General features: G+C 43.8%; 1 protein-coding gene across 2 annotated transcripts in view; it reads left to right on the forward strand.

Annotated features, from left to right (window-relative positions):
• The window catches only part of Lrguk (leucine rich repeats and guanylate kinase domain containing), a 111,212-nt gene that overhangs the window by 85,290 nt on the left and 1,806 nt on the right, over positions 1-24,116 (forward strand). Inside the window, exons 16-19 of one of the 2 annotated variants that reach the window (XM_075953987.1) lie at positions 4,650-4,789; positions 18,636-18,724; positions 20,690-20,815; positions 23,648-23,796. In XM_075953987.1, coding sequence (XP_075810102.1) covers positions 4,650-4,789; positions 18,636-18,724; positions 20,690-20,815; positions 23,648-23,796 — 504 coding nt within the window. Of the gene's footprint in view, positions 1-4,649; positions 4,942-18,635; positions 18,725-20,689; positions 20,816-23,647; positions 23,797-24,116 lie in introns of those variants that run through there. The other variant, XM_075953988.1, reaches the window with a different exon arrangement.

Here is a 24,116-nt window from a genome sequence, read left to right on the forward strand (position 1 = left end):
TTCTATTAGAAATAAATATTTTACATTCTATAGTCCATTATGTGTTTTAAGTTGTCTTAAGCCTTTTTGTCATGGCTGTATATATTTCATGATGTATATTTCTTGTTGTGGGAATTTACTTGTGTTTATATATTAATCGTGGCATTGATAAATTACTCTTAGTTAAAAGAAAACCGCATGTTTTTAGAGCTGCCTTTGTGTGGGAGAAAAAAAATGAATGCTTTTGGAGTTATTGGGTAGTGAGTATTTATTTCTCAAAATGGGAGCCTGTTTCCCAAGTCATCCATTCCAGAGACTGTTTCTTTCAAAGAGAGAAAAACTAGTGGGAATACAATTCCTTTTCAAAATTTTATTTAAATATCCGCAGTCTTTCCTATTGAAAGATGATCAGCCCTCTGTGTACGGAGAGTGGCCACATGAATGCGCTACCCGAGTCATCTTGCTGCTCGACTCAGAGTTATTAAGTGGGATGTCTCTTCTCATATTATTCACAGCCTCGCCCCCCCATGGCAATTTATTTATTTATTTTTTTAAGATTTATTTATTTATTATGTATACAACATTCCTTCCATGTATGTTTGTATGCCAGAAGAGGGCACCAGATCTCATCATAGATGGTTGTGAGCCACCATGTGGTTGCTGGAAATTGAACTCAGGACCTCTGGAAGAGCAATCAGTGTTCTTAACCTCTGAGCCATCTCTCCAGCCCCCCCCCATGGCAATTTAATGAGTGCTTCCTGACCTGGATGTTTTCCTGGGATAGCATATCCTTGGCATAGATTATTTTCCTCTTTCCTCTCTGTGAGATATCCCATGTTGCCTATATGATACAACATTAAACACGTCCATGGTATGTTCCTAGTGTGTTGTCTCCACCACGTGTGCTGGTCGGACTGGAGTCTGTGCTTCTTCCTTTAAAGTGCATTGGCCAAATAGTATTTAAGTCATGTGGCTTCAAGGGAATGTGTCTAAGTGCAAGGTGCAAGCCTTTTAAGATCGTCTGGAAATGAATTCCAGTTGTTCCACATCCTTCTGCGTTCTCCTGCGTCTGGTGACGCTGCTCCCCATCAACAGCTCTAAAATCCGCCATGCTTCATTACACTCACTTATGCTTCATTGTAGGCATTTAAATAAATTTAACCGGCCTACGTAATGACGAGCTTGTGTCTTTCGTGGGCTATAAAGTAGTCTGCATGCTTTTTAAGCATCGCCTCAAGGCACACCTAAATATAGAAGCTCTGACTCAAGATGACACCCAGGAAGTTGGAGGCGGTGCCTTGGAACGTGGGTAGTTCTGTCGGTTTCAGCCGAGAAGGAAAGCCTTTTGTCTTCTGATGTATGAAAAATACATTTTAAGTGATGTGAAATGCTAGTCCATATCACTACAGTGGTGGCGTTCTAATGTAGTTTCAGTAATATAAACACATTATCTGTGCCTCAGATGCTGCGTTGCTAACTCGTAAGACATTGACTGTCAGGACTGCAGCTGCTCTGTAGCGTCAGATCGAGAGTGGCTTCGTTATACCACAGTACAGATGGCTGATAGAAAGCAAGAGAAAGGAGCCCATGCGAAAACCATATTTTCAATTAGCTTATATATAATATGTTTCCACAGAAAAAACCAAGTAGGTAGGAAAATATATGCATGTACACACATGATCTATGATCTTCTCTGTGGCAGTTATTTCAGGAAATGTGGTCTCCAGTTTTTATCTTTTAAAAATATTTGTACTAATTCTTTGAGAATCTTCTGCACTGCTTTGATCATATTCACCTCCCTTCCCGCTCTTCCCAGATCCACACCCTCTTCCATATCCGCCCAGCCCTCTGTCCCCATTGGGTTTTACTCTTGGGCATGTGGCTGCCTGCTGGAGCACAGTCAACCAAATGGGACCCACACCTTAAAACAACAACAAAATACCTTTCCACTCCTGTTGCTCCTCAGCTTGGCCATGGGGCTTCATGCCCACCTCCACTTCCTTCCTGACTTGTGCACACTGTCACAGATGCTGAGTTCATGCGTGCATCTGCCCCTTGTGTCCAGAAAACAGTTTTTGGTTTACTCGTTCATTGCCCCTAGCTCTTACCATCTTCCCACTCCCCTCTTCCACAGTGATCCCTGAGCCTTGGAGGGAGTGAACGTGATGTAGGGATTCCGCGGCCTCTTATTCTCTACGTCTTGACTGGTGCTGAGGTTTGAGGGATGCGCTAATGTATAATGGTAAATCACATGGGCTCAGCTTAAACCACTAAGTCCACTAAACAGAGTAAAGAAGGTTCTGCCCCGACCTGTGATCTGTCTAGCCACAGGACCTGATAACACTGCCAGCTTTGGGATTACAAGCAGGTGCTGCCACCCAGAATTTTATGTGGGCACTGGGGAACCAAACTCAGGTTTTCATGCATCTGTAGCAAACACCAACTGAGCCATATCTCCAGCCTTAGAAGTGAATTCTATTTTTTTATTGAAAATAGATTTTTCATACAATAAAGTCTGATTACGGTTTCCCCTCCCAGATCCTCCCCATCTCGACACCCACCCAAGTCTGCACCCTTTCTTTCTCTCATTAGAAAACAAGCGAGTATCCAAAAATAATAAAACAAACAAACCAGAATGAGACAAAACAAAGGAGCTAAAGAAAAAGCACGTGCAACACATGGCTGCAGGGACAGGCACATTTGCACACATGGAAATCCCGTACAAACACAGAATTGGAAACTGAATGTTATATAACATAGTGTGTAAGCAACAGACCTGTAAAGAAAATAAATCCCAGACAAAGCTTTATGAGACAAAACAATAACAACAATAAAAACCCTCTTCTGGCTCTTCATATAAAACTGACCTCCCTGCCTGGTGCTCATGTTTGATCTCCGTATCTCTTCAAACTTCTGACAGTGTCTCCAGCTTGCAGAGAATTTCCTCTATCCCCTCCCCTCCTCAGAGGACTTCTTTTGACCACCATGCCATCTCTTTCTGTCCCTTTATCTGACTTCATCGTGTTTATTACCTAACATTTGAAATTGTGTTGTCCGTCTCCAGCTTTAATCCCCCGGGTCAAGGAGTTCTGCTTATTGCTTTATCTGCAGCATCCAGAACTACATCCTCTGCATGGCAGGTGCTCAATAAATATGGATCAAATCAATATTCTCAAGAAGATTTAACAAAGAATGCTCCCACACACGGTGCCTTTTGATCAGTTTGGTTGTGATAAGTACGGTTACTTTAACATTCCTCTCGAGATTCCTCCTGACCTAGAATTTCCGGATATGTCCCGACCACTTACTGCACACCAATCACTCCGCTTTGAAGACAGGTGCTAGGATATGGACTCTGGATTCTCCGGCCAGGATTACTTGGCGACAACATTCACTTTCCTTTAGTGGTTTGGGATCAGCACAGTTTGTCTTAAGTTCATGTTCATTCAGTCCCAGCACACAGCAGCAGTAGAGAGTAGAGAGGTCACTCTCTGCCCTCAGCCCCACATCACCCTACCTCCTGCCCCTAACTCATCTCCCTTCTCCCTTGGTCTCTTTTTCTTGAGACAGTATCTCACACATCCCAGCCTGGCCTCAAGTTCTGTTTTTGCTGAGGATGACCTTGAACTTCTGATCCTCCTATCTCTACCTCCCAAATGCTGGGCTCATCCAGATCCTTCACGCCCCGCTGATGAGAGCTTTGTGCATGTTAAGTTACCACTCTGAGAACGAGCCTTGAGGTCTCATGTTTTTTTATGGGATTTCTGTCTTCAGGCTGGGTGAGGCTCTGTGTGTAAAGTTCTGTCTCTGGGCTGAATGCCAGATACCTCACTGCAGCTTCTCATCAGACCCAGGAGCCCAGGCCTTGCCTCCTAAGCTCAGAGACCTTGCCTTCCATCTTAGTTCAGGGACACAAGCTTTAGCCCCTGGTACCTCTGACTTATTGGCATCTATTCTGTTTCTGACCTCTTGACCTTGAAGTTTTTCTTTCCAGACTCTATTTTGCATATATATTAAAAACAAAACATACTTCTGCGATACATTCATGCTTCCTTATGTCTTTGGGGTGGGATAGTTTCCCACATCTGCTCAATCAAGCATGTCAATTAAAGGTGTGTGGGAAAGTTACTATTTTAGCATTTTATAAGCAATGCTCCTGAAATGCTTGTTGCTCCTAAGGACCTATCTGCATGAGCAAGACCTGAAGTGTGTATTCTATACCTCTAGATGTTCTGATGTTTTGAGGAAAGGCTCGGTGTTAATCATGGATAATTCTTGTTCCATTGAACTTTAACACTTCTTAGAACTGTATCTTTTAATTTTTTTCTAAGATTTTTGGAGACTTTTTTTTTCAAATGGAACGTAATTATAAGGGTGACTTTAAATACTAAGAGCCATTGTTTTGATATGTTTCATATTAATGCGAATACCAAGCCATGCTGACTGAATACTGGTTACCTTCCGAGGCGTTGTACCTCCTGGATGCTATCGGCTGACTTACTAATATTATCAATACAGTAAGATGTGTCTTATGTATCTTCAAGTTGAAACGCACAAAGTTTATACAGTTTCATGTGTTTGGACAAATAAAATTGGAAACATAGTGGTCACATCAGGAAATTTGCTCTGTTATGTGGTTTTCATAGACAAATTCATCTTTTTCTCGCCAGCTATTAAGACATCTTACCTGAAATCTGAAGGCTTTTCCAGGAAGCCCATTGTTCTCAGTACCAGTGAGTTCTTGGATTCAACAGACAGAAACTACTATGCGAAATTATGGGCCAAGCTTTCATCCAAAAAGTCACCTGTGGTAAGGGTGGGGCAGGTGGGATACATTATCATAGAAACTACTCTGTCCAAGGTTAACAAAGGGAGGGGGTAAGGGGCCATGGGCCGAGCATGGTAGCACATGTCTTTAATCCCAGCACTCGGGAAGCAAAGACAGGTGGATTTCTCTGAGTTTGAGGCCAGTCTGGACTACATAGTGAGACCCTGTCTTAGAAAGGGGGAGTAGCTGGGCGGTGGTGGCACACCTCTTTAATCTCAGCACTCAGGAGGCAGAGGCAGGTGGATCTCTGTGAGTTCAAGACCAGCCTGGTCTACAAGAGCTAGTTCCAGGAAAGGCTCCAAAGCCACAGAGAAACCCTGTCTCAATGCTGCGCCTCCCCCCAAAAAGAAAAAAGGTGGTTAGAATTTGGAGATTATTAAGTTTTCCCAAACTGTTCTTTTACATCTATGGGCTGAAGTCAGAATTCCTTCTCCCCTGACCTCTAGGAACAGTTCCTATTCCTAAAATTGAATTTTCAGTGTGAGTAAAGTTTTTGAGTACCTCAGGTTCCCAGCTAAACCCCTGGCATTCTGCTCCTTTGCAGTAGAAAAACAGCACAATAAAACAAACCCGGGAAAATGTCTATTTCAGGGGTCGAGTTCTCTGAGTTGGGGTGTGACTATGAGTATCTGGGAGCTGGACTGGAAAACCAAGTCTACTTCAGAGTGTGCTTCATGTAACACTATGTGAAGCGGGCCCCTAACTTTACCCCAATGTGTCCAGAAACCAGCCCAGGTAGGAGTGCCTAACGCACAGCAGGGCCTGTGTTCAGAGTAGGCTCTACTCATTTCCGTGTGTAATGGTTTTTATGTAATGATCTGGGAATGCAGAGACTTAAAAAATTGCAGTTGCAGAATATACCTAACTTCTAGTTGGTCAACTCAAGGCCCACTTGTTCAAAGCAAGTTACAATACCACCTTCCCTAGTCAACCATGGTCAGTGGTCAGAAGAGTCAGTGGTACCAGACTTGTGCCTAAGCATTCTACCGGAAGACATGGCAGGTGTCAGGGACTCTAAGTGCAGGAAGTAGATGTTTCTGCTTTGCTTTTCCGGGTGACCTCTTGCTCTAACTGGAGACAGGCCTGCCTCTCTCGCCCACTCCCTTAGATGCAGTCTCCCACATCCCCACAAGCCTCCCGCTAGCTCTTCAGTTCGTATTGCTGAAGGCAAGAGTATAGTCAGCCTGTCTGACTCCTTAGCCACGCTTCTCAAGCCTTACAGACTCTGCAGCCCCCGCCCCATCCCAAGGACTCCAGCTTCGGGCAGCATGGAGGCAGCAGGACGTGCATAAGCTCTTAAACCTCTACAAGTGACGAGATACTTGAGCACAGAGACATTGTTTGACCAAAGCCAACCACGTCTAGACTTCTTCCCCACCCACCAGGAGTTACGAGAAATCAAACATGAGCCATTAGTAATGGAGATCACGCTCCATCTTTGGATCGACTTAAGGATTCAAAGGCCTCTGGCTGTTCTGGGAGGTTTCAGAAGGACCTGTAAATCACATGGTAACCTTGGAGATGTTCCTCTTGCAAGTGCCTGGATTCCTCTTTAAGCCACTGGCTCTGGTGTTTCCCACATTCTCTCTTCTCCAGCTGGTAGGTTGGTTTTCTTTTTTTCCCAGCTAAGGCTTAGGTAGCCCTGAAATCTTACCATCCCCTGGATATCAGTTAGAAATCAACAAAAAAGGCATTTAATGGGAAGTGCCCACTGCTCTCTGCCATTCTGGTTCTGGGAAACACAGGACCCTTCCAGTCAGTCTCCACTTTCTTCATTTGCCCTCGACACCCTGGTTTCCTTGAAAAGTATGGCTTGTTGCTTCTAAGAGCTGAGGCTCCCAGACATAAGTTTTGGATCTCCCTTTGTAGCCTTGGGCATCTGGAGTTTAGAGATAATTTTTTTAAAAAAAAATATGATTTGGGCTAGACTTGGCGGTACAGAGACCCTGTCTCAAATAAACAGACTACTACAACAACAAAAGAATAAATTTAATGAATGAAGTGAACATCCTCTATAAAAACTTTAAAACACTGAAACATCGATTAAAAAGACACTAGAAAATGGCAATGTCTCCCATGGTCATGAACTGGCAAAATTAGTACTGTCAAAATGACTATATTACAGAAAGCAATCTCTACGCTAAATGAAATTTTCATCAGAATTCTAATAGTGTTCTTCACAGAACTCAAAAAAAGGATCCAAAATTCATATGGAAGCACAAAGACCCCGAAGAGCCCAAGCAATCTTCAGGAGAAGGAGCCGTGCTGACAATCTCACAGTGACTCATCTCACGGTATATGCCATGGAGCTATGGCAACGAAATCAAGATGGCTCACACAAGCAAACACATAAACCAGTGGAATAGAATAGTGGACTCAGAAATAAACGCACCCAGCTAAGCTACAGCCGCCTGATCTTTGACGAAGGTGTCAAAAACACATTGCCAAAAAAGACAGCACGTTCGGAAAATGCCTGGAATTCTGGGTGTTCTCGTGTGAAAGGATGGGGACAGTGAGCTGGGAATGCGGCTCTATTGCTGGAGGTCTTACCCAGCTTACATAAAGCCCCGAGTTCAGTCCCAGCACTACGTGAAACTGGACACGGCAGCTCATGTCTACAATCCCAACACTTGGCAGGTCAGGGGAGGAGATCAGAAGTTCAGCGTCATTTCAGTTGCAAGGGCAGCTTGGACTACATGACACCCTGAAAAAAGAAGAAACTAGATGCCCATCCCTCACCAGGCACAGAAATCAATCCTAAATGAGTGAGGAAAATCTCAATGTAAGACCTGGATTCTGAACCTGCTAGATGCACAGAGGAAAGTCTCAAGATGGCATCGGAAAAGGACGGCAGGGGCACAGGAAACAGCTCAAGAGTTTACTAGTGGGTCTGCATGAAATGAAACCTCTTAGTCAGCAAAGGAAACGTTTATATCCAGCAGAACAGAGAGTCAGTCTCAGAGTGGGAAACAACCTTTGTCAATTACACACCAGGCAGGGGATTGATAGCTACACCTGATCTTAGCTAGTAAGGCTAGTAAGCAATTAGATCATTATCTAGGATCTATTTTTTTAAAACTCCAAAAGTTAAACACACACACATACACACACACACACACACAATCTATCCAGTCAGTAAATGCAATAATGAAATAAATAGGCAATACTCAAAGAAAAAAATGTACATGACCAAAATATACTTGAAATGTGTTCCACATCCTTAGTTTAGGAAAACACAGATTAAAACTGCCCTGGAATTCTCTCTTGTCCAAATCAGAATGGCTAGTAGCAATAAAACGAACAACAGTAAATGCTGCCAAGGATGGGGATGGACAGGTCCCGTACATGCCAGTGGGAATGTGAACTGGGGCAGGCACTATTGTTGTCAATATGGAAACTTGTCAAATAGCTACAGATAGAACGACCATGTGACCCAACAATTCATCCCCTAACTAAGCCAGCGTACCGCAGAGATGTTTACACATCTGAGTTTATTGCCGCGTGATTCACGATAGACACAATATGGACCCATGCTGGATGTCCATCAAAAGATGAGTAGATGGAATAAAGCAACGTGGGGACGTGCACAGTGTAAGTTCAGTCATCTCTAGAGGAGAATGAAATAATGATACTCCTAGAAGACTCAAGACTCAGACAATACTGAATGTTCCAACTGTGGGATCTGTTGGATTGTACATGTATCTTTCTGTGTCTCTGCCTCCCTCTCTATGCATATGCATGTGTGTGTGCATGCCTGTGTGTGAGTGCATGTGTGCATGTGCGCATGTGTGTGTGCGTGTGTGACATTAAAGTAGAAAGGATTATGAGAGGAGGAAGAGATCTAATGAAGCAGGAAGGAGGAACAAGAGAGGGTAGTGGAATAAATGTCATGAAAAGCAAAAGGGGGAAGAAGATGAGAGGGCCGAGAAAGAAGAAAGGGGGAAGAATAAGAACCAGTTATATGAAATGTCATAATGAAATTATGTTTTTGTATACTAATAAAACTATGTTTGTATAAAAGGAAAAGAAAGAAAATATAAAAAGAAGCCCGGCATGTGGTGTATATCTTTATCTCAGTACTTGGCGGTGAGGCCCTGCAGAGGCAGATGGATTTCTGTGAGTTAGAGGTCAGCCTGGTTTAGTGAACTAGTTTCAGAACAGCCAGGGCTATCCTGAGAGGCCTCGTGTGTGTGTGTGTGTGTGTGTGTGTGTGTGTGTGTACACAGACAGACAGAGAGAGAGATGCATATATATATATACCTATACACACACGGGGGGGGGTGGGGTATTGGAAAAGGAAAGCCCTTGACAGTGATAGACAAAGTAGAATTTGCACCCCACTTTGGGGTGTTTTGAAATTCTATTTCTCTGAAGCATATTTCTCACCCGTGTTGAAGATTGCGTTCTTGTGGTTTTGATCAAGCCCACCTTGAAATGCATTGTTCAGCGAAGCCTCTTCAGCTGAGCATTCTGCTCCGACCGGGGCTAGAGTTTGGCTGCAGTGTGCCAGTCATGTGGGTCAAGGCGTGGTCACAAGATAATGAGGCCAGTTTCGTCTGTGACATGCAAATGGTCTGATTCCTTAGGCATTTCTAATGGTACATGCCATGGGCAGCTGAGTAAGATATACGTAACTCTGTACTTTTGGTCTGTGCTTCTTTCTACTGTTTTTTTTTTAATATTGTCTTTGTCTATAAGACAATAAATGCACTCACTTCTGTGACAGTCTCTCACAAATGAAACTTATTTGCCATGGGATATCACTTTCTCTTCTGAACATTCCAAATCCTGTCTACTTTATGACGTCATTGTAAATGCACATGAAATGTCTTCATAAATTAATGACTTATGAAACAGATGTTCGTCATTGCCCTGTTGGTGACGGTTGGCAGGGAGTGGGGAAGAGCTAAGGCCTTCAGCTATCCAGGTCCACGTTCAGAAACAGCAGCTCTTCCTTCGTGAGATCATCAACAGCCTTGTATCACCCCAGGCTTCAGCCAGTTTCCGGGACTTACGCTTCTGCCACAGTAGGCTTGGTAATTCTGATAAGCCCTCCTGCCCAAGACAACTAGAAAATGTGGATTTAAAAAGAAATCTACTTAAAGGCATCAGAGAAAAAACAGAAGAATGGAAAGTGGCCTGGCCTGGAATTGAGGCGCGTGGGGGGGAGGGGGGAACCCCGGGATGCAGGTAGATAAGCCTATACCAGAGGTAGCTTATCTCCTTTGACCTTTAGTTGAGGGTCGGTGTTATTGTTGACCTTCCTGTGGAATGACAGCAGCATTGAACTCTGGGCGCCGTGAAGAAATGCAGCCTAGTGAGCCGGGCCTGGGCTCTCACCTGGGGCAGAAGTACATAGGACTTCACAGTCCCTCGCTCCTGCAAGCACACCTGCTTCCAGCAATGTCGCCAGGTACCCACGGCAATGTTTCTATGAGCCATTTTGAAAATGCAGTGTCTAGTACATAATAAGAAGATTATCAGGTGTGAAAAGAAATGGGAAAATATGAGGCAAAAATAACAGAATCAACAGATACAGAAATAAACGTCCAGAATTTCCTGATACTAGAGGCAGCAAATACAGAGTCTGAAACCTCCAAAATCTAATATGACTCTACTTGCAGCCCCCAATGCATGGGAAAATCAATCCGAAAAGTAGAGATCATGAAGTATAAGTGGAAGTTAGGAAACCTGGGACAGAGTACAGTAACTGAAATTAGTACCCGATTAGATGCAGCTCAGGATAGAAATCACTAGACGGGGAAATCAGTAAGAAGAATCATTCTTAGACAATATGACAAAAATATGGCGAAAGGGAAGATGCATAAAAGCCAAGAGTGAAGAACCCCAGCCGTGTTACTGGGTTCTAAAAGGAGAGACAAGAGCGAGAACACAGGCAGCATCGTAGAGGACTAAGAACATACTGGATAAGAGCCCTCCACAAACCTCTTCACAGATGGGACCAACTTAGGAGGAGGCTGGCACTGGTGGCCAGGAAGAAGATGAGGTCTTTGCCTAGCATTAACTGCATGCAAACGGGGGGGGGGGGTAGTTTAATTCCAGCCTTACACCATGTGCAAAACCTAAGGGGTGTAGTGCATAAATATGAAGAACACAACCATACTCCTTAAAGATTATGACAAATTTTTATGGCTATGACATGGTGAATAGTGTCTTCAATATAAACACAAACAATGCTAACTACAACGCAATTTGGAAACACTGAATTACATTAAAATTAAGGACTTCTGATCAGGGGAAATAGCTCTGCCACTACGCGTGGGGACCTGAGTTCAATACGTGCAAGGAGAGAACCAAGTCCTGAAAGTTGTTCCTTGAGCTCCACATGTACCCTGAGGCATGTACGCATGCATACATACATGCATACACACATACATACACAAATGCATATATACTATATAAATAAATGTAATAAAAATTTAAGAACTTATATTAATAAAAGTGGCATTAATTTTTAAAAAGGCAAAACCCGCAGAGATACTCTTGAGGTATAAGTGGCGGAATATTTGTATCCACAATATATAAAGAACTCTTACAGGAAACTCAGGACAAAACAGGTCCTTTACAAAGAAAACACCCAGGTGCCCAGTGATGGTATGAGAAATACATATCACCAAGAGACAATGCAGGTTATAATCATAACAAGATGCTCCTAAGAATAAACTAAAAGTGCTAAAATTATCAACCAGACTCAACACATGATAGTGAACATTCTTATACAGCTCATGGGAGGTTAGACAGCATGCTTAGACAGCAGTTGAACATATTTACATATGTTGTACATACATGTGGCCTATGCTTTGTTATGCAAAGAGGGCCATACACACCACACCAGGAGCTCAGGACTGTTTACAATAGCATCGGCCACAGTGGGCCTAAACGGGAAATCCAAGTGTGTAACTGTTAAATACACAATGAACTATGTACAGTAATGGAGATGAACGTATTTTGATTTAAGCATATTTGAAAGACATTAACTTCTTGCAGTTTTCATCCCTATCCGAATTCAAACAATCTCACCTTTGGTCAGTGATGTCTCTTCCGGCTGTGTCTCTGAAGAGTTGGAGTCTTTGATGCCACTTTGCCATTTACCATGACAAGCTATCTCATGCCCTCGTATTTCACCTGGTCCAGACCTGACTCTGTGGTTTGATGTGGAATGTTCCCCAGAGGCTGTTTGAATACTTGGTGCCCAGCTGGTGGCGCTGCTTGGGAAAGTTGTGGAGCCTCTCTGATCATGGTCACTGTGATGTGACCAGCCAGCCCCTGCTCCAGCCACCATGCCTTCTCTGCCTCCTGCTGTATCTTTCCGTGGTGCAGAGATGTCTGGAACCAAGTAGACCCTTTCTCCCTTAAGGTGCTTCTGTCAGGGAACGTATCACAGCCACAGATAAATGACTAAGATATCTCGGAGCTGTTTTCACACGGCAGTTTTCCTTCAGTGACAGGTCATGGTCCAACAACACAGTGTGGTGATCAGGGATGCCCGTTGCTATTGGAGTGGCCATTACTTCTGGAACTCTGTTTAGGAGAAAAGACACACGGGACCAAACCCAGGGCGTTGTTCTTGCTAGTCAAGCTTCTACCACCGGGTTATAGTCTCTATCCTCTGGTTCTTGGAATTAGATAAAATATTCCATGAGTTCAACTTGATATTTCTAATTAAAATTCAGGGCCTCGTGAGATTTGCTTCTTCTATTATACCTTTATCTTTCTTCCACACTGAGAATCCTTCCCAAAGGCTTCTCAAGAACCTGGGCGATGATAGGATTATGATAGCCTGCTAAATTACTCTCTGGCTTTATCCCACATCATGAGAACAGCCTCTGAATAGCGATGCTAATACAACCAGCCCCCGTGAGGAAAACTGAACCATGGTTTTCAAATGTCATTTTCTTTCTTTTTCTCATTTTTATTAGTTCTTTGAGAATTTCCTAGAAAGCATTTTGATCATATTCACCCCCTCCTCCCTGACCCCTCCTCTCTTCCCTACCCAACTAATTTTGTGTTTATTTTTCAGACCCCATTAAGTACAGTTTGTGTTGCCCGAATATTCTTGGCTATGTGGTCTTCACTGGAGGGTAGTCAGCCCACCCTGAGCCACGCCCTTGCAGACTCTCCTCTCAGCATCTTCAACTACAGGTGTCTTCTCAGCTAGGGCTGGCTCGTTTTCATAGTCCACTACATTGTTTAAGGCTGCATGACAGCTACATGTTATTATTCTGTATTCTTCATTTGTATTAACTCTGAAATCCGCATCCACGTAAGACCCTTCATTAGCTATAGCTCAGTATCTGGCTTTTGTATAAATCACTCTGTATACAGAAAGAGCCATTAAAACAGTTCCCTGAGTTCTTCTAGGCGGATATCAAGTCTGTTTCATGCTGAGGCACTGTATTCAAATCATGGTTTTCCTTGTTTGTTTTCGTCACGTGTTCTCAGCATTTGTTAGATCTCCACATCGGAAATATTTGTCCTTTTTTCCAAATCCCTTGACCTCTTTCTTTCTTTTGGATTTTCAGTTTTTTTTTCTTTACCCACTTTCTAGTTCTCTTAAGCAATTCTCTCTCTCTCTCTCTCTCTCTCTCTCTCTCTCTCTCTCTCTCTCTCTCTCATACTTGTATTTCTTCTGGTTTAGTTGTTTCTGTAATCATCTTTTTCTGTGTATTTCTAGTTCATTCCAGAGTTCTGCCACCTCATTTGTGGGTTTTGGTTATAATGTATCTGTTCTGTAATGCCGTGTGTCTTTTACTTCTGTCTTTGCGTTTACTTTGAAGCACCAGATTACAGGTTTCACCTGCTTTGTGTGTAAGCGTTGTCTGAAAAGGAGGTGTTCACCCATGTTTTCCCCTTGGGATAACGTGTGAAATTGGACTAGATGCTTTCTGATGCCCACTATGTGAAGTTAGTTTTCTCAGAGTTTCTGAAGTGACCACAGTTCCTTCAAACAACCCTAAAATATATGGCAGTTCCACTCCCGAGCTCTCCTGGCAGTGTCCGCTGCCTGAGCTCTACCTCAGTCTAGAACTTCCTTTCTCCCTGTTGATGCTGTCCCGTGAAATGTGTATCCCGTGCTCCTGGCATCTCTTGTGTGTGGCGCTTTGAATGAGATGTCTCCGCATTCACAGGCATCTGAATCCTTGGGTCTCAGTTGGATCTCTCTATGGGCAGGTTTAGGAGGTGTGGCCTTGATAGAGGAAATATACCACTCAGAGGCCTGCTTCGAGGTTTTAAAAAGGCATTTCCGGTGTGCCCTTATCCCCCTCTCCTTCTGTGATTGGTGAAGATGTGAGCCCCGGCTCTCAGCTTCCAGCTCCCACCAAGTGTCTGCCGCCTCTTGTCATTCCGTTCTCATCAGATGGACCCTCTGGAGTCATAAACCCCAAGTAAGGGCTTCCATTGGCCATGGTGTCCTCTCACAGCAACAGAAAAATAGCTAAGGCAGGGCGGGAGCAGTCCTCGGAAAAGTCTGAAAATTTTAGTTAATTCACTTCTTTTAACTGTGGAGGTCCTTTCTCACCCCCCTGGAGAGCGGGGCACCCCTCCTGTGTTTCAGCTGTGGGCTTGAAGGGATATTTCAACACCTGGTTTTCTTGCAAATTTTTTAATCTGGTTTTGATTTCACTATTTGGCTCCTAGTTGTTTTTTTTTTATTATTTTTTATTTTTTTTATTTGATGCTTCCGTATATGGCTGTGATGAATCTAAATAGTTTTCACTCTCCCCTCCCCCCTGCCCCTCACCCTTTCCCCATGGAAGCCTTTTTTCTTCCTAATAAGACCGGTTCCTGCCTCCGCATGTACTGGGTGTGTGTGGCCCACTGCGTGTAATTAGAGCTGCCTGTGTGAGCGCAGCTATAGTTAAGGCTGCCGTGTATTTTCACGCAGAGGCCGTGGGAGACCCAAAACTTACTTTGGGACTTGGAGTGGGGAGGGGTTAGCACAGAGATTGAGCACTGCCGAGCATGTGAGCCTGCGATTTTTATCCCCAGCACCTCCAAAGAAAAACAAAAATAAAACCCATGTTGACATTCCACCGGGAGGAGTTATCTGCCCAGTTACAGCATAGTTTAAATCAGCATCAAATGATCAAAATAATAAGAAGAGCATAAGAGAAGTCACAGCAGTAAATGTTTGAACCCAGAGTGATTCAGGGCAAAAGAATGTATTATTTTGTATTTACATGACATTGAATAATAACCAAAAAGGAGCCAGCAAGCCTCCTTCATAATGCTCAGTGGCTAAGGGCATGAGCCGCACAACAGAGACCCAAGCTCAGTCTTTCTTGGCGATACGGAGAGAAAGGCAATTGGCTAGGACTCTCTCAGACCAGAGCACCACTCGACTCCAGAGAAGCCTCTTGTTGGGGTAGATGATAATCAACACAGAGACCCACAGAGGGTGAGAAACTCCGGATCAGTCAATCCTAAAGGAGATGTTTTCATAAAGCCTGTCCTCTCAAGGCTCAGGGATCTATGTTGAAGAGAAGGCTGAAAAAAACGAAAAGAGCCACAGGCGGGAGATGAATACAAAGAAACAGCACCTTCAGACACAACAGCCCTGGTGTACATATGAACCCACAAACACCGGGACCGCACACACAAGACCCGCACAGCTTCCAACGGGTCAGAGAAGGGGAGGGTGGACACAAAGGCCTGCCCCAGCCAAGGAACCGTTTGCCACGATACCTGCTGGGAAAGGGAAATTTTCTGCAATGGAGCATCCCTGGGCATATCAACCACATTCCAGGGTAGGCCTCAGGTCCAGTTGTTGATCAACACAAAATGAACTCTGGATGGGTAGGGAGGTGGGGAGGAGGGACTTGGGAGAAGTTGAAGGAGAAAAAAGAATATAATGAGAATATATTATATAAAAAAATCTTTAAATAAAAATATGGAAAAAGAACCAACCCCACAAAGTCTTTCAACTTCCCACATGGGTACTGTGGCTTTCCCACCTCTCTCATAGAGTGCGCATGTGCACCAATAACGTATAACATAAATAGTAAATAAATAATCCTAAAAGCAAAATGTTCACAGAGTTTGCTGGAGTATAGTTATTTTGTTTCAGTGTGAAGCCATGAAATGCATTTTTGCAGTTACTCACAGATTTTCCTCCGCGGGTTTGAATAGAGCTTGCTTCTCCTTTCTCATGGTGGTGTAGCCTCCTTCGCCCTCTCTACATACATTTTCTCCTCCCGCCTTTCTAAGAGACACAAGCACTGGCTAGAGGAAGAGGAAATGCTCTTGGTAAGGCGATGCCCCCCAGAGAGCCGGTGTCCAGTGAGCTCCTGAAAACGTCCGTGAGTCGGGCTCTAAGACTAATTTTAATTTCCAACACTTAACCTCAGCCTTTTCAAGAAAGGAGCGGCTGACAGCAAGTTCCACTCCCGTTCGTCTTAAAAAGGGAAATAGCATCCATTCTGTTGTTCAGTAAAGACAATTATTGAGCCCTCACTTTGTGCTGTGTGCAGGGCATACAGGAGTGATGCAATGGCCTGAGGGATATGTAGTCTCGGGATGTGCCGGCTTTGGCAGAGATGCCAATTCTGACATTAGTACAGAGCAGAGCCATGCCTACAGGCATGTGCTTGTAACAAAAACACATGTTTAGGATTACATCAGTGTCGTTTTCAAAAAAAAAAAATTCTCCCCAAGGACATTAAACCCTTGAAACCATGCCAGTTCCCAAGGCTCGCTGTGACCAGCTGTAGCTTGAACCCTGGCAAGCCTGTTTGCCGCTGTTCCCTCTGGGGTTTTTTTTTTTTTTTTTTAATTTTTTTATTGATAAAAGGAGGATAAAGAAAAGAAAAAAAAACAAATTTCCACCTCCTCCCACCAGCCTCCCATTTCCCTCCCCCTCCTCCCACTCTTCTCCCCCTCCTCCCACTCTTCTCCCCCTCCTCCCACCCCTCTCCCCTTCCCCCCACTCCTCTCCCCCTCCCTTTCCAGTCCAGAGAGCTGTCAGGGTTCCCTGCCCTGTGGTACGTCCTAGGTCCTCCCCCCTCCATCCATATCTAGGAAGGTGAACATCCAGACTGGCTAGGCTCCCACCAAGCCAGCACATGGCATAGGATCAAAACCGCGTGCCATTGTCCTTGGCGTCTCATATTCCCTCTGGGTTTTAAGTGAAAGCCAACTTACAGTGGGGTCTTGTCAGGAGCTAGAGAGCCAAGCAGTGAGGCTTATTTCAGATTAAGTTATGATTAACGTACTTCAGGCGCACTTGCTGTATAAAGTACATGCTGCAACACACCTTAAATAATGGTTTTTATGTCAAATAAATAACCACTTGCTAAGTTTTGTGTAGTAAAGGAAGAACTTTATATCCGGGCACTTCAAGTACAGTGATGCAGTAACTGAATGGTTGCTAAGCAGGTCGCATTCCATTGGGGGATCTGATTATAAACACCTGTAGTGACTATAAAACAGCATGTATACTCTTTTTTCCTTTTTTTCTTTCTTTTTCCTTTTTCTTTTCTTTTTTTTATTGTCCTGTGTTTTTCCAGGTTCCTTTTAATGAAAATAATAAACCTTTTAGATGAAAAAAATGTGTCTTTTATATTCTCGTATTACCACCCAGTGTTCCCTAAGTCTTTATATTGATCATGATGAAGGTGGAATGCAGAAGGAACCCTCGATTTTTACTGTCTTCAAGCCATGCTTAATTATGGTTGAATGTTTGTTCAGTTACTTTATGTGAAAAGATAAAAGCCAACTCCACCTCAATGTCCTTCAGAAGTTTACAATCTCATAAGGAAGTTCTAAAAAAGTCAAGGCCCAACATGATAGCACACACCTGCTTTCCTAGTACGAGAGGCAGAGGCAGGGGGATCACTGCAAACCTGGTCTGTGTAATGAGTTCCATGCCAGCTAGAATCAGACAGCAAGAACTCGTCTCAAACAAGCATAAAACATGTGATCAAGGAATGAAACTAAAATCTCTCTCTCTCTCTCTCTCTCTCTCTCTCTCTCTCTCTCTCTCTCTCTCTCTCACACACACACACACACACACACACACACACACACACACCCCTTGCCTATCAATGCCTGAGGCAGGTGGGAGAGCTGGCCCTGAGGTCATAAGAGCTGGAGAGCTGTCCCTTGCCTCTTCATCTGCTGTAGCACAGAGGAGAATGGCCCCTACACCTCGACTGGGCTAAGCAGTAGAGCTGACCTTGAGGACAGAAGGCAGAAGAACTGTCCTGCCCCTTGCTCATCTCTGCAGTGGTCATCCAGGCAATGCAGGAGAACTCACCCCAGTGGGGAGGACAAGGAAGAGCTGGCAGGCTGACCAACCCTAGCCAGGCCCAGAATCAGGGTTATGAGTTGGCCCACCTCAATATTCACCCCATATATGATCTGCTGGGGCACAGGAAGGGTTTAATCCCTAGTACAGCATGAGATGGCCATGGAGGCACACGCCTATAATCCTAGCACTGAGAGATGATGGTAGGAGGGTCAGAAGTTCAGGGTCATTTGTTACTACTTAGTGTATTTGAAACCAGGCCACATACATGAAATCCTGTCTCTGAATAAATAAAAAGTAAAATTACAAATTAAAGACATTGTTATTAGTCAAATAAAATTTCCCTATTAAATTTTAGTGTCTGAAAAGTATTTGGCTTATTTATAAAATTTGCTTTAATCTTTCCACTAAAGAACTATCAATTGTTTTTGTGTCTGTCTGCCCTGTTCCCCCTTTCCTCTCATGTATCTGGAAATCTCTAGTAAGGAGGAAACGATGATGGCAATTTTGCTCATCTGACATCTTCTTCCCATTAATTTTCTGATCATGTATCTCGCCTAGGAAAGAGAGTCTTTCCAAAGACAGCACGAGACAGCCCGGCAAGCGCTCATGGGAAAGACGCCCCGTGGTCACACGCTCCTCTTTCAAAGGTAGTGACGCCTGAGTGATCTCAGATGACGTTCCAGTGTCTACATGTACCAAACGAACCCTCAATCATCCATACAGGCAGAGATCTCTGCACCCAAACGGACACTTGTGGTTCAGTACCAAACTGTTTCTGAAAGTTGGAGATCTTCATTTATATATTATTCTTTTAAGAGGCACTCTATGCCTATAACTGCTAGAACTGATGGGTTTTTTTTGTCTGACTGAAAACAAAATGGCATTTCTAGTAGTGTTTGAATGTAAGTATCCACCAGTAGCAAGGCTGTTCATTTCTAGTAGTGTTTGAATGTAAGTATCCACCAGTAGCAAGGCTGTTCATTTCTAGTAGTGTTTGAATGTAAGTATCCACCAGTAGCAAGGCTGTTCATTTCTAGTAGTGTTTGAATGTAAGTATCCACCAGTAGCGAGGCTGTTCATTTCTAGTAGTGTTTGAATGTAAGTATCCACCAGTAGCGAGGCTGTTCATGACTGAAGGGTAATAGCATCCTGTTGAGTTCCCTGTGCTTCTGTCACCACTGCCCAAACAATGGTAATTGTTTGTGGGGTCATAAATCCCAGAAGTGTGAGGACCATGGTGTCTTTATTAATCCGTGAATTTTTGGTCCTGGGTATAAACTGTTCATGCCTGTCACATAGCGAGAGCATCATAGAGATCATGGACTGTGACAGTTATTGTTCTATTAATGACTATGTATGAAAAGGTTTAGGTTTTACTCAAAATAACCAGATAATGGGATAGTTACATATCTCTTGTTATTTTCTCATTAATGTCAAGGGTTTCAATGTTCTGAATTCTCCTTTCTATGTGACCTTTTAGAATATTTGAGTAATGACCATGTCTTGGCCTTTTGGCTGAAATCAGGTATAGAATATTTGAGTAATGAAGTGGAGAAAGTCCCAGGTTTTATAAAATTGCTAAGATCAATAACCAAATCTCAGAAACAGCATTCAAAAGTGCTCTTTAATAAGCTAAGAATGCAAAGACCCAGGAAGCTGAACCTTAAAAGCCATTTGAAGTTTTCTCTGTGTTGCCTCTTTTGTCCGTGATACGTGTTGGGAATCTTTACTCAGTAGAGACGAAATTAAATTTTTGTCAATTTGCTATAACATCAATGAAAGTAAATTAATTTTCCCCACATTAGGTTATCTTTGAGTGGTCCAATTCAAAACACAAAGCTGTGTGATATATATATAAAGTGTGCTGGAGGGTTGGGCAGGTGGTAGCTAGAAGGTACTGTCTCCCCAACCCCCGCATCTGAAGCCACAGCCTCCGTGAGCACTGAGCAGCAGATAGCATGCATCTCCTTCACAGCCATGATCAGAGGATCTAAGCAGTTTTAAATACGAACTCCACATGGACCATCACAGCAGATGGATGCTGGGAACATACGTGCATTTCAGTGGAAAGTGGTCGCTGTGTACACAGCATCTCTAGCAAGGCCGAGGTGAATGCCGCAGGTTTATGCCTAGTTAATGATTATTTTTCTTGCAAGGCAATCTGAGGGAGCAGGCATAGCAATCTGACACATTTGAGAATAGATGAAAAATAATATTTCATAACTAGTATTTAATTCAGAATATAATATTAGAATTTTCGGAAATGTTTTACGTGGGGACCGTTTCAAAGAATTCAATTATAACTGAAATAGGGAAATACCTATTTCAGTTTTTCTAGCAATTGGTATATTGCTATTTGGTTAGGCCTAGATGGACTAGGGTTATAATGGAGTGCACATGATTTGCCAGGATCAATGGTTTAATGGATAAACAATGTTTCCAACAATATCTGTGTGTTTCACCTTCAAGTTAGGCTGCATAGGGCAAGTTCCGAACTGAGTGATTCCAAGTGGATTCTACTGACATTTGTAGTTCTGAGGATGCAGTGGTCAGTATTTAGGTTTTGCATGTGTGTATACTCCATGGTACTATAGAATTGTTTCTGCTTTCAGGGGTCCAGTACCAATACCTACTGTCAGTGGCCTACAGTATTTTACAACATTAGAGGAATTACAGACAAGTTTTGAGTTCAGTGAAGATCATGATAAAACTCCCTTTGGACCATACCCTGAAATAAGGTCAGTTGGGTTGAAACAGTTATTTTCTGCAGGGTTTTTTTTTTTTAAATCGCGATTTTCATCTGTAAGCTTCAGAGAAATTCTGAAACGGTGCTGCAGGTCCGCCTGTCACCGTGATGCGCGAGGAGCAGACCTGCAGCGAGACGTGGAGCAGTGGGAACTTAACTTCCTTGCAGTTTGAGGGAGGGGCACAGTAAGGCAGAGCAGGTGGAGATATTGCATCCAGCAGCAGATAAAACAAGAACCCGGCAGTGCCACAAGTGTCCCTTCTGGTAGAGCGGAGGGGTATAGCCTCGTCCAGCGGTGACTCAACGGTGACTCAGCGGTGACCTGGACTCCTGGCTTAGCCTTGTCCCTGTTCACCGCCTCTCAGTTCTCTCAGTTTCTCATTCCAAGGTCATCCAGTAGCTTTTCAATAACAGCTTCTTTAATGTGGAAGTGAGCCAGCTTGGTGCCTGTAATTTGCAACCAACATCTCTAACTAATGCGCCATCGACATCGACGGACTGCTGACATTTAAAAGGCCATTTCAAGGTCCTAATGTTCTGATATTTCAAAAGGCGGTACAAATGCTGCATACAACAGGTTGCTTAAAATTTTATTTCGAGAGGGCCGAGGAGGTGACCTAGTGGGTAAAGTGCTTGCCACACAAGCATGAGGACCTGAATTTGGACCCCCAGCCCCCAAAACTGGGCACAGCAGTGCACATCTGTAATCCCACAACCCAGAAGACACAGACAAAAGGATCCCTGGGCTCTGTGGGCCAGACAGTCTTGCTGAATAAATTTGGTGAGAGACTCTGTCCAAAATAAAGGTGAGGAATAATTGAAAAAGACATCTAGTAGCAACATCAACCTCTGACCCCCACACGCACACACATCAGCACACAGACACATAGACATAGATGCAGACATGCAAGCATGTATGTGCAAACACACACACATTTTTTTAAAGAAATTTAAATGCCATTAGGGGCTGGCAAGGTGGCTTAGCAGGAAAAGCGCTTGTGCAAGCCCGATGGCCTGAGTTTGAGCCTCAGAATCCACGGAGAGATGAAACATGAAGAACAGCTCCATGGAGCTGCCCTCCGACCTCCACAGGCGCTCTGTGGCTCACACACGCGCACACGTGCTCTCTCTCACACGCACTGAGAAATGAATTTGACAGTTACTGAAATGTTGTTGGAGATCTGAAAAATATCGACGAGGAGGCAAAAGCTATTGTGACTACTTATGCACATTTAAGATTAATAAAAAGTTTGCACAACGTGAGTTGGAACAAAAACACCAGAGACCTTAACAAATAAGAGAGCAGAAGTTATGCCGTGTTTACAGAGGGCTAATAAATACGTAAGAGGAACACTGTTCAATCTTGCTTGTAATTGGAAAGCAGTTTCGAGTAATGGAGCACTCCCTGCTTGGTGAGTTAACAAAGCCTCTTACTAATTATTTTTTAAGGCAGAGCAGAGAAAGATGCTGTGAGAAGGTCTAGATTTTCTTGGGGGAAAAATCCACAGCGTTTTGGAAATCAGCTTGAAACCGTCTTAGTTTGCTCTTTGTTCCTGTGGTAGTAACACACGGACATGAAGCAACTTGAAAAGGAAAGGGCTTATTTCAGCCTCCACATCCAGGTGACAGTCCGTGGCTGAAGGAAGTCAGGGCAGGAACCTGGACACAGAAGCTGAAGTAGAAGCCATGGAGGGGTACAGCTTATAGGCTTGCTCCCCATGGCTGGCTGAGCTTACTTTTTTATACAACCTAGGATCACCAAACCAAGGAAGGCCCTCCCCTTAGCCAACAGGGGCTTCCCACATCAATCATTGATTGAGGAGTTACTTTCATTGGTTAATGAAGAAACTGCCTTGGCCCTGATAGGACAGAAAATTAGGTAGGCGGAGTAGACAGAACAGAATGCTGGGAGAAAGAAGCAGATTCAAGCAGATGCCATGCCTCTCTTCTCCAAGATGGACGCAGGTTAAGATCATTCCTGGTAAAAACACCACCTCGCGGTGCTACACAGATTATTAGAAATGGGTTAAGCAAGATGTGAGAATTAGCCAGTAAGAGACTAGAGCTAATGGGCCAAAGCAGTGTTTAAAAGAATACAATTTGTGTGTTGTTATTTTGGGTATAAAGCTAGCAATGCAGGAGCTGGGCAGTGGGAAGCGGCCCCCTGCTCCTCACTAAAGAGTGGAATCAAATGCCCCCATAGACATGCCCCATACCAATCTGATGGAGACAAATTGTGGTTCCCTCTTCATGGGTGACTCCATGCGGCAAACTGACCAGTAGAGATTACTTAGATCAGAAGTCTAAAAATTGTGTTTACTATGGGGCCACTTATTTTACTAGTGGGAATTGATAGTGTTTTGATCTTTTGAGGCTGCCATAGCAAAACACTATGGGTCGATATTATATAAAAACATAATAAATGTATTTCTCATACCCACATACCCACATGAACATACATGCATGTGTACAGACAACACACATACACACACATACTCATACGAATAAAAAAACCACACTTGTTTCTGGACTCCTAGCCATAGGATCTATGCTTGCTTGTTTTCTACACTACAGTTATGGTCCTTGCTTTTCTCTTTATGTCCTGCATTGGGTTTGCGCAACGGATAAGGAGGTTTTGCCATTGCATGCAGTACTTAGCCAGGTCACCTGCTGCAGACGCTGTTTAGAACAAGGTCAGTGGAGGGACGTTTGTAAACTACTGACCTGACCTGGCAAACTTAACCCATAAAGCCATGGGTGTAAATTCTATGACTATTAGGAGATTTGAATCTCAAGACCATTTTCATTTTCATGTTTTCTGTAGCAAGGATCCCCATAGTTCTATGAAGTATCCTCAGTTATTTCATATTTGTCCGTGGACCAAAGATGTTCCTTATGTCCAGCTCCCAGAGGGAGGGGTTTCTTCGCGCCCAGGATCAGCAACAAGCGACGAAGTGGATGGGCCCTTAAAAGGTACGCATTGTTCTATGTGAGGTGTCTGTACTTACTGCCATAATCACGCATCCCCTCTACTGCCCCTTCCCAGTGATTAGAGGGTCAATGACTGTGTCAAGTCAGAGGTGCCCCACTGTAAGAGATGAGGGACAGAGCTCTGAATGGTTGGTCACTTAGCAACTCAGAGTAGAAGCCACGATGATGGTTACTGGGGTCTAGGCCACAAGCTCTCGGGGGTGGGAGTGGTGGTTCTGAGGTGACTCCGTCTAGTGAAAGTGGAAGAAGGCACAGAGGGTTTCAAATCGCTGTCCAGACTCCTGAGGAGGAGGGGTGGACTG

Source organism: Microtus pennsylvanicus, chromosome 19 (assembly GCF_037038515.1).
Source record: "Microtus pennsylvanicus isolate mMicPen1 chromosome 19, mMicPen1.hap1, whole genome shotgun sequence".
NCBI lineage: Eukaryota > Metazoa > Chordata > Mammalia > Rodentia > Cricetidae > Microtus > Microtus pennsylvanicus.